This window comes from Bombus fervidus, chromosome 6, assembly GCF_041682495.2.
Source record: "Bombus fervidus isolate BK054 chromosome 6, iyBomFerv1, whole genome shotgun sequence".
Lineage (NCBI taxonomy): Eukaryota > Metazoa > Arthropoda > Insecta > Hymenoptera > Apidae > Bombus > Bombus fervidus.
This window is the reverse complement of record NC_091522.1, coordinates 13913681-13928479: the sequence shown is the minus strand read 5'-3', so window position 1 is coordinate 13928479 and position 14799 is coordinate 13913681. Positions and strand designations below refer to the sequence as shown.

The window sequence follows — 14799 nt, the reverse complement described above, 5'->3', positions numbered from 1 at the left end:
GATAATGAGCCACGTCCGAAGGTGTAGAGAGCACAGAAAAAGTTGATTTATTCGCAGCAAAGATCAATATGTTTGCAAATTTGGACGTTTTTGTTGGCTACGATTTGAGGACCGAGATTACCCATAAATAGAATTGCTATTCATCATGCCATTAAGTGTCTTATGGGCAACGATTAAACATTCCTATTAAAGCGTCTGAAGTTTTATACGGTTTAAGATCGGAGAATAGTCCTGATCGACGAGAGGAAATTTAATTTAAAATCGTACATTCGTCGTTTTGCTCGTCCGACTTTGTGTAAATTCTCATATTGACGAAAATTGAGAAATTAATCGATCGAGTAATATAAGAAGAATGAAACGAGGTCTGACCAGGACACGATATAGCAGGCTGAAAGCGTCGGCTTTATTGAAGATTATACTCGCCGTTTAGAGTGGCTGGGATTTTTCGTCGGACATATCGGAAGAAAACTTAAAGAACAGTCGTCATCGTGCATAGTTTTTCAACCACGATCTCGACATAGCTCACGCGATTACGAGACTTTTCCTTTCGTATGTCGGATAACACGCGAAGTTTTCTTAAGACTTTCGATCGATCTGGCCGCGGAGAAAGAAGGTGTCTTCAGGGAACGGAAATTGCTCGACGTCGGGAACGATTACCCGATGAAAGGAACCAAAGAAACGATCTTCCGACAGATTCGCCAATCGCCCACCTATTGGAAATATCGGAAACATGTGCACTGGTACAATCTATTTAATTGTATAATACAGATAGGCGGGGCGGGGGGACATTGACCCGAGGTCGTCGCTATCGGCGAAGGAAAAGTTTCTTCGGTTCGAGATAGAATTTGATAGAATTTCAGGCCGTTTTAAGTATTCTCGAATCGTTTAATTATTTAAAAAAGTCTGGAAACGCGAAACTACGATAAAAGTTGGGTCAACGTTCGAACTGACGTAATTCCTATCAACTTTTCATTTACGCTACGACTTACACGGAAATCAATCTCGATATAGACACTGTTCCGTATACTTTTCTTTTAACAAGCTACGGTTACTGCATACGACAAACTAAGCGTACTTCGTTTGCATTTATTGCTTTTCTATAACGTAAAACGTAGATATCATTGAAGATAAATAACATGATTGGACGGAAGATCTACGTAAGCGATTTTTAATACGTTTACAATCCTCCTAAAAGAGGGTTGCCGTGTATCGGAAACTGTTGGCCAACATAAAGAAAGAAATCGTCCTTCAAACTTGGAAAATATATTATCTTTCTTCTCGGGCGGAGCGATACCGCCAGAGGATTTAAATATCCATTATTCCGCGGTAGTTAAATGACATTCAAATTCGAGATGATTAAATTACAAAGTTTCGAGACTCGGAGAGCTCTCGTGCGCCTGAAATTCTTCGAGGTCGTTAAATGTGTCGCGATTTTGAAAATTCCCATCGAGTCGAGACACATGGTCCGACTCGGATTCGCGCGAACCGAATTGTTAGAAAACTCGGAAAGCAGCAGAATCGCGCGGCCGTTAGCTAGTTATTGTACGAACAGAATTCAAGCGTATAAATTGGAATTTCACCGATGATCAAACGAAGCGAAGAGGAGACGCGTAGAATTGGTCATTGCGCCAGCCCATTGAAGTATTCTCGCTATTCCTCTGTAATAACGTTCGCGATTTACCATTCGCCATTCGTTTCTCCCTCCAACCGTCCTCTTCCAAGCACACACGCGCGCGCATCCTCGCCGGGATTATTATATCGTTGGCGCGTGAAATAGCAGAAATACCAATGCCAGATGCGACTCATTTTCCACGATGATATCAGAGAGGCTGTTCGACGATCCTTTTCTTCGTCCGCTGGCAAAGAATCATCCCCTCGTCCGCTAAATTCGTCGGCAAATATTTTCTCGGTTACGACGCGCTCGATCGTACTCCGTGCTTCCTCCCGATACCGATATTTTCGTCAGAGAAAAACAAATAACCGAAGCTTGACCGCGAGAGTAACGCGCAGTCTGCGAAGCAAGTTGTTAGGAGTAATCGAGTTAATTAATTTAATCGTCTTAATGGCGATAAACTTCGATGGGTAAAAGTTTGTGGGGCGATAGCGATACGAGGGCGCAGGGAATCGACCTTATCAGCCAGAACGATATATCCAACCGGAATCCGAACCGATGCTGCGGATAATCGTCTCACAGACAATAACAAACTCGAATCGAAATTACGGTGGTTACGCGTACGCTTGCTTCGCGACAACTGTAAACGCAAACAGAGTTTCGTCCTGGTGTCTGAATTTTTCTCGACCTGAACCAAGCAACCAGTCGGCCTCTTTCTCCAATCTCTCTAAACGTTACGCGTTTGCGGATGAGAACGCGCGAGACACGACGATCTATTCGACACCGCGATTTACCAAAACGTGCGCGTTCTGTTAAATACAGCCGTATACAAAGCCACGAAGAAGGTTACCGTTTCTGGGCGCGCATTTCCTGGCCAGCGGATTCGACATTCGGCGGCCTAGTCGATGGAAGATCGATTCGCTCGCACGCATCCGTTGCAGGCGTGCCAGCTGGCAAATTGCCCGAGAGGAAAACGGGGTAAAATACGAAAGGGCGCGTGCGTATCGCGCAAGACGCGATTCTACTTGGAAGATTACGATTAGAAGCCGCTGGACGCGTAGATGATGCAAGGCGATTCGACATGAAACAACAGCCGCGTCTGCCAAATGCGATTTATCGTTTCTGCCGCGTTGCCCGTGCTTCGCAGTTTGCCTTTAATATCCAGGAGTAAAAACAGGTAGCGAGTAAACTGACAAGCGACGGGATAAAGAAAATTCGGCCAGGTCGAAACCTTTGGTTACGAGGATGACGTATGTACCGGATGCTGGAAAATCTTTCTTCCGACCGAAAAGTTCCGATTTGCTTCATCGTCAGGCAGAACGAGGTCACGGGCCATTTGGTTAAAAATAGTCGAGTCTGAAATATTTACGTATCGAAAAGAATCGTCGGTCGTTTCAAAATATTTCCCATATAGATACAAAAATATAGAACGTTCCCTCTAGCTAGTTGATAAAACCATAGAACAGGATTAACGGATAGTGAAATTCGACTGGATTTTCCGTTGTATTTCTGTTCTCAGGCTTCCGGTACCGTGGCTGCTCTACGGCTTGATCTATGGAAAACCCGTGGAGGTGAACTCGGTGGGCATGGTGTGCAGCATAGCGATCCTCTTCTGCATGCTGTTGTTTGTCATCATGAGCATCGCCTGTTTCAAGTGGCGAATGAACAAGGGCCTCGGGTTTACGATGTTCCTCCTCTACTTCGTCTTCGTTGCCGTCTCGCTGATGTTCGAGTACGAGTTCCTGGTTTGTCCGGCCTAGGAACGCGGATCAACCGAGCGATCCAGAGGTCCAGCAGAGACGGTAGATGGACGCACATTTACGGGTCTCGTCATCGTCATTATCATCGTCGTCGGCGAATCGTCCACGGCCGATGAGAACAATCTTCCTCGAGCGCCGCATCGATCGAAAGAGGAACGACAGACAACAGCCTTCCCGAAATAACAACCGAAACAGTGTTGATGCACCACATCCCCTTCCCTCGTTCCCTAAAGAATCTCGTTACTCTCCCATCGCCGGTTTAACGATTAAACGGTTATTACACGTCACCCAGGTTACGAAGCGTTTTTGTTCTAGTCGAGATACGTGTAAATATTGTAAAAACCTTGAAATACCTGAAACAAAATACTCGTCTCGTTAAGAATTTTAGCGGCGAATTCTGTTCGACGAACAGCCGTAGTCGTCGCTTTGTCTGAACACAGCGAGCGCGTCGGCCAATCGTGCCAACGATCGCGTCAACTATATCTACGTTTGCGTAATCTAGAGAGAAACAGATCGCTACAGATCTCATTCCTTTTTGCCATTTCTTCTTCCTTCGTCGCTACTTCTTCTTCTTCCTCTTCTCCTTCTTCTTCTCCTACCGTTTCTTCTTTTATCTCTTCTCCGTAATTCTACTCCTTGTTGGTTGTACTCCTATTCTACTCCTTTTATACCACATTGTTTCTTCCCACGATACTTATCCTAGATGTAGCGTCTCGATTCAAACAACTCGCTCGTCGAAGCCACTCGTTAGATTCTCGCACGCTCGAAGCTCGACGAAACGCCGCTTTCCAACGCGATTTCTCTCGAGGATCGTCGAACGCACACGACCGAGTTTAGAGCTACCGGTTTACCCGCGGCACAAGGCATCCGATACGTCGATGTTTTCGCTTTGATACGCGACTCGTCAAGTGGCGTTAGTCGAACTGCCAAATTGTTCCACGACGAAAACAATGAATTCGATACCGTGTAAAGTAAAATATATCGATCGGACGAATGTTCGATTCGTGCCGCGAGTTCCCGATCGCGATCTAAAACCGGTTGACGCGATTACATCCGCCGAGTAAGCGATCGACGATCTCTCGTTGCACAGTGAACGGCCTGACGGCTCGCTGATTTCTCTCTATAAAGTGCAACACTTTCTTTTCGTCTATAACCGTAGGATCTAGCCAAATCTACTCTGTCGTGTTCGTAAAATCTGCACGGACGCGCTTCCGACGCTCGACGCTTCGTTTTCGAATTCGTTACAAGCGATAGCGTTAGGCAACGTTTCCCTTTCGCGGTGTATTTTTAGTCACGCGCGAAGAACAAGGCAACTATCGGAACAACGTTGCGAAAAATTCATTCAGGGACAAAACATGCGAGTGACAAACGTTTCGGCTAATTGGCCAGCAGCGTGTCAGCTCGATTAATCGCTCGAAACTCGCAAAGCCGTTCGATCCGCGTTGTGTTTGCTCGATACCATTGTTTCGCCTAACGCTATCCCCCGAGGCCGCTTTTTTCCGCGTGCTGCTCCGCGAAATTACATTGTCTCGCGAACGAAAACAGTAGCCGTGGGAGGAAAGAGACGGCGCGCGAGGGTCGGAACCATGACGAAACGCGGCGAACTCCGGCTCGCCTTCAATCGATCGGCCACACGTCGCGTTTTCACTGACCGGAAACGAATCCGCCGATCGTCAGCGCTCTAACGTTGTACGCAGAGAACGGAAGCGCCGATTCGGATCGCGAATCGCCGAAACGACGGTGGATCGATCGATCGTTTCGACCATAGACAAATTTATTATCTCTCTTCTAATTATTCTACAGTTGTAAGAATATCTTCAGAATATTGAAAGAATCGCCGACGTTGAAATCGAAAAAAGACCACCCTCGTTTCAGCAACGATTTTACCGGTAGAACACGCGCCTCCGGTTTCCGGCGTGCCTGTTTTTAACTTCGATTAATAGCTATTCAAATAATCTACGTAAGAGACACGAGAAGAGGTGGAATCTTCCTAAACGCGTAGCGAAACTGGCGAAACGCAGTCTCCGAGGGGAACGTCGTGCAGTCGACTCGAACGTCATTCGAATCGAACACCCGCGACGCTTGCTCTGCACCTCTCTCTTGATGGTATTCAGTTTACGGTCGAGTCGCTGCACACCGTTCTTTCTCTGTAGAAGAGTAACGCTAACGAAACTCCAATACCGGAGATCACGGGGCAAGTAGAAAAGTCAAACGCTCGAGGCAAAAACGAAAAAGAGACTTTTTGGTTACTTAAAGGAAAAGAGAAAAGAGCATGGTTCCGTGATCCTGGATCGAAAGCGATTCTCACTAAGCTATCTTTCGCTAACATTCTTTCGAGTTTTCGATGTCACGTTACGTACGTTTCGAGCGCGTAGATTATAAACAAATAGGTATAAACGTGATATCGACTAAGATAAGGATACTGAAAGCTTTAGAAGATGAAATCGCAGCGCGACTGCGGTTCGACGAGAGGATTAAAAGGAACGACGTATATATCCGGAACCGCCTGAACGCCTAACAGCGGCCTAGCTTTTTACTAAAGAAGAAAAGAAGAAAACAGGGAAAAAACAAAAAAAAAAAAAAAATTACTCGCACGACGCAAAATGCTGTTTGCGGATGCAGAGAATCAAATCGTAACGAAGAGAGACCAGAAATCACGGTGAACCGGAGAAGAAACGGAGTAGAAAATGACAAGCGAACCTAACCGATTCGGTAACGAAATTAAACGAGAATTCACTTCGCGCATACTTTAAACGTTGTCACACTTTTGTATACTCTCGACTATCGAAACTAAGAGAAGGAACCATCGCGGTTCACGGTTCAAGCAGCTTTACGCTCTAAGAAGCGAGCTCGTGTTTGCGGCGCGTTCACCGTACCCACGAATCGTAGTTGTTCTACTCTTTAGCCGCTGCTACATCTCGTTAATATCTCGTTCTCGCTCTTCGCTACGGGACTCTTACGAAAAACGTCCGTAGCCGGGTGCTGTTTGACTCTCGCGTTTCACCGACTTTTACATCTTCTAGCATCGAACTAATCTTACGCTTCTACTACTATTACGATAATTCTACGTTGATCCGTGGCGATCGGCCGTGGGAACGCGTTCTCGAGGACCGACTTGGCGATAGCTCGAAGAGAGAAGAGGAACGTTCTATCGGAAAAGATGCGATCGCCGATCGTCACGTGGTTATTACGCTGCGTCGCGTCTAATTGTCAGCCGTGTTCGCCTTATCGTCTATCGATACTACTTCAACGATGAAGTTTCGTAGTCTGTCGAGAAACGAACGGACTAGGCGCTCGTCACGCACATGCTCGCCAAACGCTGGATGGTTTAAATGGATCCTTTCGCATCCGCGGATCGTTCTTTCGAAAGTGGGCTCTCGATCGTGCCGGTTTCCATCGAGAAAATCGCAGGATCAAACGGGAAAAGGCGAAGCGTTCTCGACGCGTCCGAATGAAAGGTACGGGAAGGACAATGAGAAAGTGAATGCAGCGGCTTCTCACGAGACGATTTGACATAATGAGCGAGCAACAAGCGCGTAAATATAACGACGAAAACAGGAGAGGAACCTTTAGCGCGAAGTAGCTGGTAGGACGTAGCGTTTCTTAATAGTTTCGTAAACGATTACAAGAAGCAAGTAGCGAAAGATGCACAATACGATCTTCCCGAAGTACCGATCACCGATTAACAAAACGATTAAAGGATACCGGAAAATGTACATACACACACATGCGTACACGGATATACATACGCATACACACGCATACACACACACACACGCGCGCGTACACGTACACGTATACGCGAAGACACGTACAGACATATGGAAAGAAGAGAAACAAACGGCGGCGCCTCTTTTTTGCAATTTAGCATTTTTAGTACCACGCCGAGGAAGAGAGTGAAAGAGTGTGTATGTGAAAGAGAGAGAGAAAGAGAGAGAGAGAGAGAGATTCTGTGTAGCTTCGATTATTATAAACGTTTTCAATCAAACATTTGTTATCGTAGCGCGTACTGATACCGTAACGATCGATTATTATTATTATACAAAGCTCGTCGAAACATAGAGAAATCACACGCAACCAATAGGTTCAACGCTGGCGACGTTTGATCGTCGCAGAAGCGATCCGACCTGCGTCGAGCACGGGTGTGGCCGAGGCCGCGAACGAAGTAACGCAATTCCTCGAGCTTCCGGCCTTCCTCTCGTACGAATTCCTCTTGCATTCGATCACCGACAGAGAACGAACGATTGACAGAGAAAGCCGAGCATCGTCTCCATGAAACAAAAGTTCTTCCTGGATTCAACGACGAGAAATGTGAAAACGAATCGTCCGGATGGGTAACGAAACTCCGTACGTTCTTTTCGCGGAAATTTCTCGTCCCGAATCGAAATCCTGTACAAAACGGAACGCAACGTAGTTTAACGTATTCGTGCCCTTAAGAGAAAAGAGGGTAACGATAAATAGAGAGTTCGTTAGGTTGTTCTCGTTGAAACGAAAACGGATGAACGGGAAATCGCGTGATAAGGCGAAGGTCAGACGGGCGAAATGCTCGAAGCTCGGGGTATTATCGCGCTCGTAATTTGTACTTTATAATACTTTAGGATAAACATCGTTGAGGGTTGAAAGGGGACATCGAGTTTCAATTCTAATCTTTGAATTTTCGACGCGCGTCTCGCCGTGAGACGTAACGGGACACACATCGTTGCGGCCGATCCCATATTTAACGGCTCGAGATTCATTTTTATATATTAAAAGAGAAAATAAAAAAGGAACAAAAAAAGAAACAAATACGCGTATGTAAGAGCGATCGTTCGAGTCGAATCTTGCGTTGTCGAAGACGTCGGTACACGAACGCTACCGATGCCAGTGTTGACCGAAACCGTGTGTTGCGAATTGTGTTCATGGTTCAAGAGTAAATTCCTTCGTTTTCTTTCGCCGTGTTCGGGACGCATGTAGATCTAAGCCGATGGAAAAGGTTCCTTTTGTTCGAACGATGGAAACAGGAGAACGAGGAAGGAAGGATCTTATCGAAGTATATTTTACGACCCACTTTCTTTTCAACGCGATCGTCATCGCGGTTGCCCTAATTTCTTTTTCCTTTCGCTCTCGTCTCTTTTCGTTATTGTATTCTAAATACGGCAGCGATAAAAGAGAGAGAAAAAAAATATGCTCGCGTCAAACTCCGTTGGTTGATTCTTTACACAATCGTTGTGTAATTCGTATCACGGGATCAGGGTCGTTCGTTCGAGAAATTTTTATTCTATTCTCGTATCGCGATTCTTCGAGCATCCGCAAATAACGAGACGGGGACAGCCGCTCTTCGTCAAATAACAGAAACGGAGTACCAATGTGAATCGAGGGAATTCGGACGTGACACGCGAAACGCTTTCCAGCGAACGTGGTCTCGAGGAAAACACAATGCCGTGACGATAGAGCCGAATGACCATAAACCTGTCGAACGGTTCGCATCCTTCGCGATACGAGAGGACAAACTTCTTCCCTCTGTATGACGTACGGTCGTATTGAAAATATTGCTTTTCATCCCGATAACGTTGCTTTAATTATCGTTATATGGTTTATTTAAAAGAAGGAAAGGAGACGGGGAGAAAATGAGGAAGAGAAGGATCGGGAGTAAGAGCGCGAGCGCGTACCAGAACGCACGAGAGAACGAGAAAAATAATTGTGAGCTTGAATGTATGTAGATAGGGATGTGAGTGAGTGAAAGAGAGTGAGGGACAGAAGGTTGGGAGGGGAGGGGAGGGGAGGGGAGGGGAGGGGAGGGTTTGTGGAAGAAAACCGAACAGAAGAGAACAGAAATTCCGCTTACAAAGGCTTAAAAATACATTCTCTTGGCAATGACAAGGCGCGAACGCACATATCAAAGAGAAGGAGACGCTGACGATTTAATAAAGTAACTAAATACTTAGCGATATTATTAGATACTTATATTGTAAGATACTTAGGGAAAAGTTAAAAAAGAAAAAAAGGAAAAGGATAAAGGTGTTACAAAGTTTCTATATATGATTAAAGATTATATTATTAAATACGTATTATATATATATATATATAGTACATATAGTATATATATCGTATACACATATAGGTACGCATCTATATGTATATACATATAGATATTATATATACACGTACTGTTTTCGGGTGGTGATCGAGCCTGTCGAACGATTCGATCGCATGCACAGATTGCAGATCGTTGTTGGACACGCAGTGGCGGGCGCGGGCGCGCGCACACACTTACACACGCACATCGCACTATACATACTATAAGACGTGTGTGCGCGCGTGCGAAAGTTGCACGCGTGAAAGATGCCAGTTAATTATCGATCTTCGGCGTATGCTATACGTTCTCTTACGATTAGTTACACGCAACAATACAGGTGCTCGCTTGCAACGTGCGCGCGCGCGTGCGCGTGTACGCACGACACACATTATATATATATAAATATATACATATACGTGTGATATCGTTTGTTGCGATATTTTTTTTTTTTTTTTCACGTATGTTATACACAAAGCACACGTATATATATATATACGTATATACATATATATATATATATATATTTTATGATTGTCGTTGTTGAATTCGTCGCATTACATAGGGTTTTACCCCCGTCCATCGCCGCAGTAGTAGACGTACTGGATACGACGTAATTGAGAAAAAAAACTTCGGATTTTACGAGGTAAACGGAAGACGAGAGAAACCTAGGTTACCGCAGAATCTTAGATGAAAATGGATAAAGTAACAAAATATTATAAATAATTATACTATTATACATTATATACATACATTATCTACATACTTATATACATAAAGGCGCATATAAATATGTAAAGGTCTAACGTTGTATACGTCGGGATGAGAGAGTCCGAGGATAGGATGATTTTATTACGGCAACGCTTTCTTTCGCTCGTGCGTACGGATATATTTGATAATTGTCGCTCTTCTCTTAACCCTTTCTCTGCCCTTGAGTATTCGCTCCACGCGCGCCATATATTTCCCCGCGATCGTTCCCTTCCAAATTACACACCTTTTACATCGGTAAGTGGATCTTGATCGCTTCCCCGATACGATGCGAGTAGATCGAAAGATCGTGTCGCGATACTCCCGCGTTTCGGTATTAGAAGGGCCGTTGATCAACGATCTGAACTTATTTCTTCGTTACTCGATGTATGGTGGTAAACAGAATATTTTTATGAAACTATCGTTCTAGCGACACGACCGTAGAATAATTTCAAAGCTACATTGTTAAATTACTATTCACCGATTGTTATATCAACGTTTATCTATTGTTTTTATCGTACAAACGACGACGTAGACGATTAGAAGGGAAAGAAATTTTTCTAAAGGAAAAGCGTGGAGTTGGAGAATGACGACAGTACTAGGGTTAAATTGGAACGTACAAAGGTCGATTTTCTGTTTTTCGCGGATATTTAGGATACATGCGATTAGACGAAACCAGCCTAGTACGTATATGTACATGTATATGTATATGCAGATGTATCTATATGTACATGTATATATATATACATACACACACACATAACATATATATGTATGTATATATATATATTATATACACTTTCACATATACACAGGCGTACACGTACAACACACCACACATACACAAATATACACATATGTATAAATATAAATATGAATTTTAGTACGGATTGCAGCGTGCACGTGCAATTTGATCGGGAAACAACGAGGTCTCGATAAGCGTTCGATTTGACGATTTTTGTGATACCTGACAAATATGTAAACGGCAAATCGATCTTCTCGATAGACGACCACGCTTTTCGTTTGTCTCAGCCACGATGTAATTTCGTACGGATGCCGGTACGAGAGTATTTTCAACGGGGACAAGACAAATGCTGCACCAACGACCATATTATTTACACCTCACGCAGGATGATTTTCGGCTTATATCTAGAGAAATCGCTGATCGCGTGCGAGTTGAACGTTAACGAGGATATTACACGCAAGATAACGAAAAAAAAAAAAAAAAAAAAGGAAAAAGGAAAAAAAATCAGTACAGTGAATATCTCGCAGAAACATAAATAAACAAATGAAAATATAACAGGCTGATGTTAAAGAGAAACGTCGCGGTAGAACCGATAGCGAACGAACATTTAGGATCGGTAATTGAACGTAGCCGATCGCAACGTTTTCCTTTCTTCCGTCTTGCTCGATCGTAAAAACATATTTCACGTTGTCTCTTCGATTACAATCGAAATTACACGATTTGTCCTTTCATTCGAAATATCGAAATCTTGGAGTCTGTTACAGTTCGCTGGGAGATTTTAATTAAACGTCGTGTCGTGATCGTTAACGGAAATTGGTGATCGGCCGAATCAACGATCGATCGGATACTCGACTTTCGTTCGACGTGTCGGTGCTATCGCGACCGATAACGCGTGCAATAAAACAGAACATGTAAACAATATTAATATCATTATATACAACATTTTTACGGCATATACGAATACGATGTAGAGAAAACAGGTGAAAACAAGTTTAGGATAATATTACTTGTTGTTGTCTACCATAGCGTTGTAGTTATATACAATACAGGTAGGAAATTATAGGCAAGCCGAAGCGAATGAGAGGGAGAACGAGTGCGAGAGTGTAATGGAACCGAGAGTAAACGCGTATGAACGATGTACGAGTGTGTGTTAGAGAAAGAGAAAGAAAGAAGGAGAGAAAGAGATGCGAATGAGACGAGAGAAAAAGAGAGGAGAAAATTTGATGCAATTGACGAGCGTACATGTTATTATTACGTAACAGCAACTATATATATATTCACATATATATGTATTGTACATATACCTATGTGTATATATATACATACTCGAGAAAGCTGCTTACTCGAAAGCAACCAACAACCAACAGAAGAAAACAAAAAAATCAATGATTAACATTATATACAGAAGTCTATACATATAAACTTTAAAGAACGTGTGCCTATGTGCGCACGTGCGTACGCGCGCGTACGTGCGGACACTCGACAACCCCGAATCCACCCGATTCCCACCTCCTGCCCAACCAACCACCCTTCTCTGCAGCCTCTCTCTCCTTCCTCGACTCTGACATCCATCTGTCCCCCTCTCCGCCCCTTCACCCTCATCTGTCCATCCATCCATCCATCCATCCATCCATCTATCTATCTATCTATCCATCCATCTATCCCTTCTTCCCTACCCCTCGTCCTTTCTCTTCCTGTCTTTCTGTATCTCCCTCCATTCTACTTCACACGCACTTGCGCACATATCCATGACGCATTACCGTAGCCGTGTTGTGTAGGGAATGTCTTTATCGAATAAGATACGATTTCTCATGTTACATGTTATAAGAAGCAAAAAAAAAAAGAAAAAAAAAAACGAAGCAGCAAAAGTAACTCAAAAAAGAAAAAAAAAACGATAATAACGAGACAAATCTCTTCTCCGGTCAGTTGCAGGATCGCTCGAACGTTGTCGAATCGATAATCCTGTAGACGATTCCGTGTTGTGTCGGAAAAAAGAAAGAAAGAAAGAAAGAAAGAAAGAAAAAAAAGAAAGAAGCAAAATAGAGAAAAGAGGAAAGGAAGGAAGGAATACGTGACACGAGAGAAAAGGCGAAGGGAACTTTCGTTGAGGAATGTACGCATATACTCTGTACATTACAAGTTGTTCGTATTCATTATTATTGTTATTATTATTATCGCTACGATTATTATAATTATTACTATTATTGCTACAGATATGTGTATATATGTATACATGTATAGCAGTATGTATATACATATAGACACGTATTACGCGTGTTTTGCCAGCCGCGGTGTTCCTTTATTCGTGGCTCAACTTTTTTCCCCTCTTTCCAGCCGACCCACTTGCTATGCCACAGCCAATGATCGTGCTTTTCTCGTCGCAAAAGAAAAATCTACGAGTCGATTAACAAACCGGCCGAAATATGAGAATATGAAAATGCGATTGAAAATGCCATCGGGATAGGTTGACGCGTTCAATCGTTCGTCATTCCGTTTCGTTGCCACCCTCTTGAAATTAAAGATCTTTCCTTTAAAACGAAATTACAAAGAGTTAGACTATGTTAGTTGTTTCATTTTGCGTTCAAAGACGAAACGATTACCGAAATACATACTCGATGTTTCGTTATTCTATTCGTTTGAGACGTCAGCCTGTAAAAGTATGTATGTATTTTTTCATAGAATGCCATCACGCAAGGGCGCATGCTTTTTCGTCCAGTCGCTGGGAGACGCGGTCGCTTTGAAGCGCGTCAACGGGAGTCGTAAATTTTCGTTACGATTATAATAATCGACACCACGAGCAGGTCGATCTCCTTATTTCTTGTGGGATAATAGGGGTGTTTGTTTTGGAATACAACCGTAGTCTACAGTTATATATCATGTATATATTTACACCAGCTTACGATACTTGTTGCGTAGACAGGAATTGTTTGACTTCGTGGTGTCGGAAAGTACACCACCTTGCACGACGTAACGGTACATGTAGAATGTACATACATATCTTTAGAAAAGTCCCTTTGAAATCACTTTTCAAGTTCTTAAAGTTGCTTTCTCTTGTTCCATCGCTACGATTATATCACTTCCCCTTGCTTATTGAAAAGTATTTAACACTTTGTACTTTGATCTATCTACGATTCGTGTTTCTGCATTTTTCCATCTACAAATTGGACGATGAAAAATTAGAAAAAATATTCCATTATTTTGTTTAATAGAGCTAATCGAGTATGTCATTCTAGTCTAAGATATTTTCTTGGATATTTTTATTCTTTCGTTCTAAAGTATTAGTCTTAAAAAGTAAAAAATATCACGCTATCGGGATAATCGCGATCGAAACGTCAGCATATGGCATGAGAAGGAGAAAAAGAGACGAGAGGATGCACGATCCGCGAACAATGAATCGGATATGCGGGTCAACGATGTCAGCCAGCGTTGTGACCAGTTTTTCCTTATACTTAACTTTGACCGAAAGAGTCCTCACGGCACGGCGTAGATGGAAAAGTCGGGCGGTGGGTTATCGATCATTAAGAACCAGATATATATGCATTATTCCGTACCAAGTACGGCTAGAGCTATCGAGTAATTTAATATAGAATTAAAACAGTCAACTGTATCGCGATTAACGGAGCACGAACGAAGAAAGGCCTGCATCGACCATCTTTCCTCCACACTTTTAACCCGATTTCCCGTTCCTTCCGAAAAAAAAAAAAAAAAAAAAAAACCCAGTTCCCGTTATTCTAATATTCCTGCCTCCCTCTAACCCTCAACAAAAACAAGATAACATATTGTAATCTATTGTAGATTGTTGTAGATAAATTATACGGTTTGACCGTACATTGTTACTTTTTGTCGACAATATAAAATACACAGATATATAAGTAATTAACGC

The 14799-nt window shown here is 43.1% G+C and overlaps 1 protein-coding gene across 4 annotated transcripts in view; it reads left to right on the top strand.

Moving 5' to 3' along the window:
- Positions 1 to 14792, top strand: part of Nckx30c (solute carrier family 24 member Nckx30C) — a 52028-nt gene extending 37236 nt beyond the window's left edge. For 2 of the 4 annotated variants that reach the window (XM_072006195.1, XM_072006194.1), the window contains exon 7: positions 3132 to 14792. In XM_072006195.1, coding sequence (XP_071862296.1) covers positions 3132 to 3372 — 241 coding nt within the window. In that variant the 3' untranslated portion in view covers positions 3373 to 14792. The remainder of the gene's footprint in view (positions 1 to 3131) is intronic. The other 2 variants (XR_011800170.1, XR_011800169.1) reach the window with 2 other exon arrangements.
- The last annotated feature ends 7 nt before the right edge of the window (positions 14793 to 14799 follow it).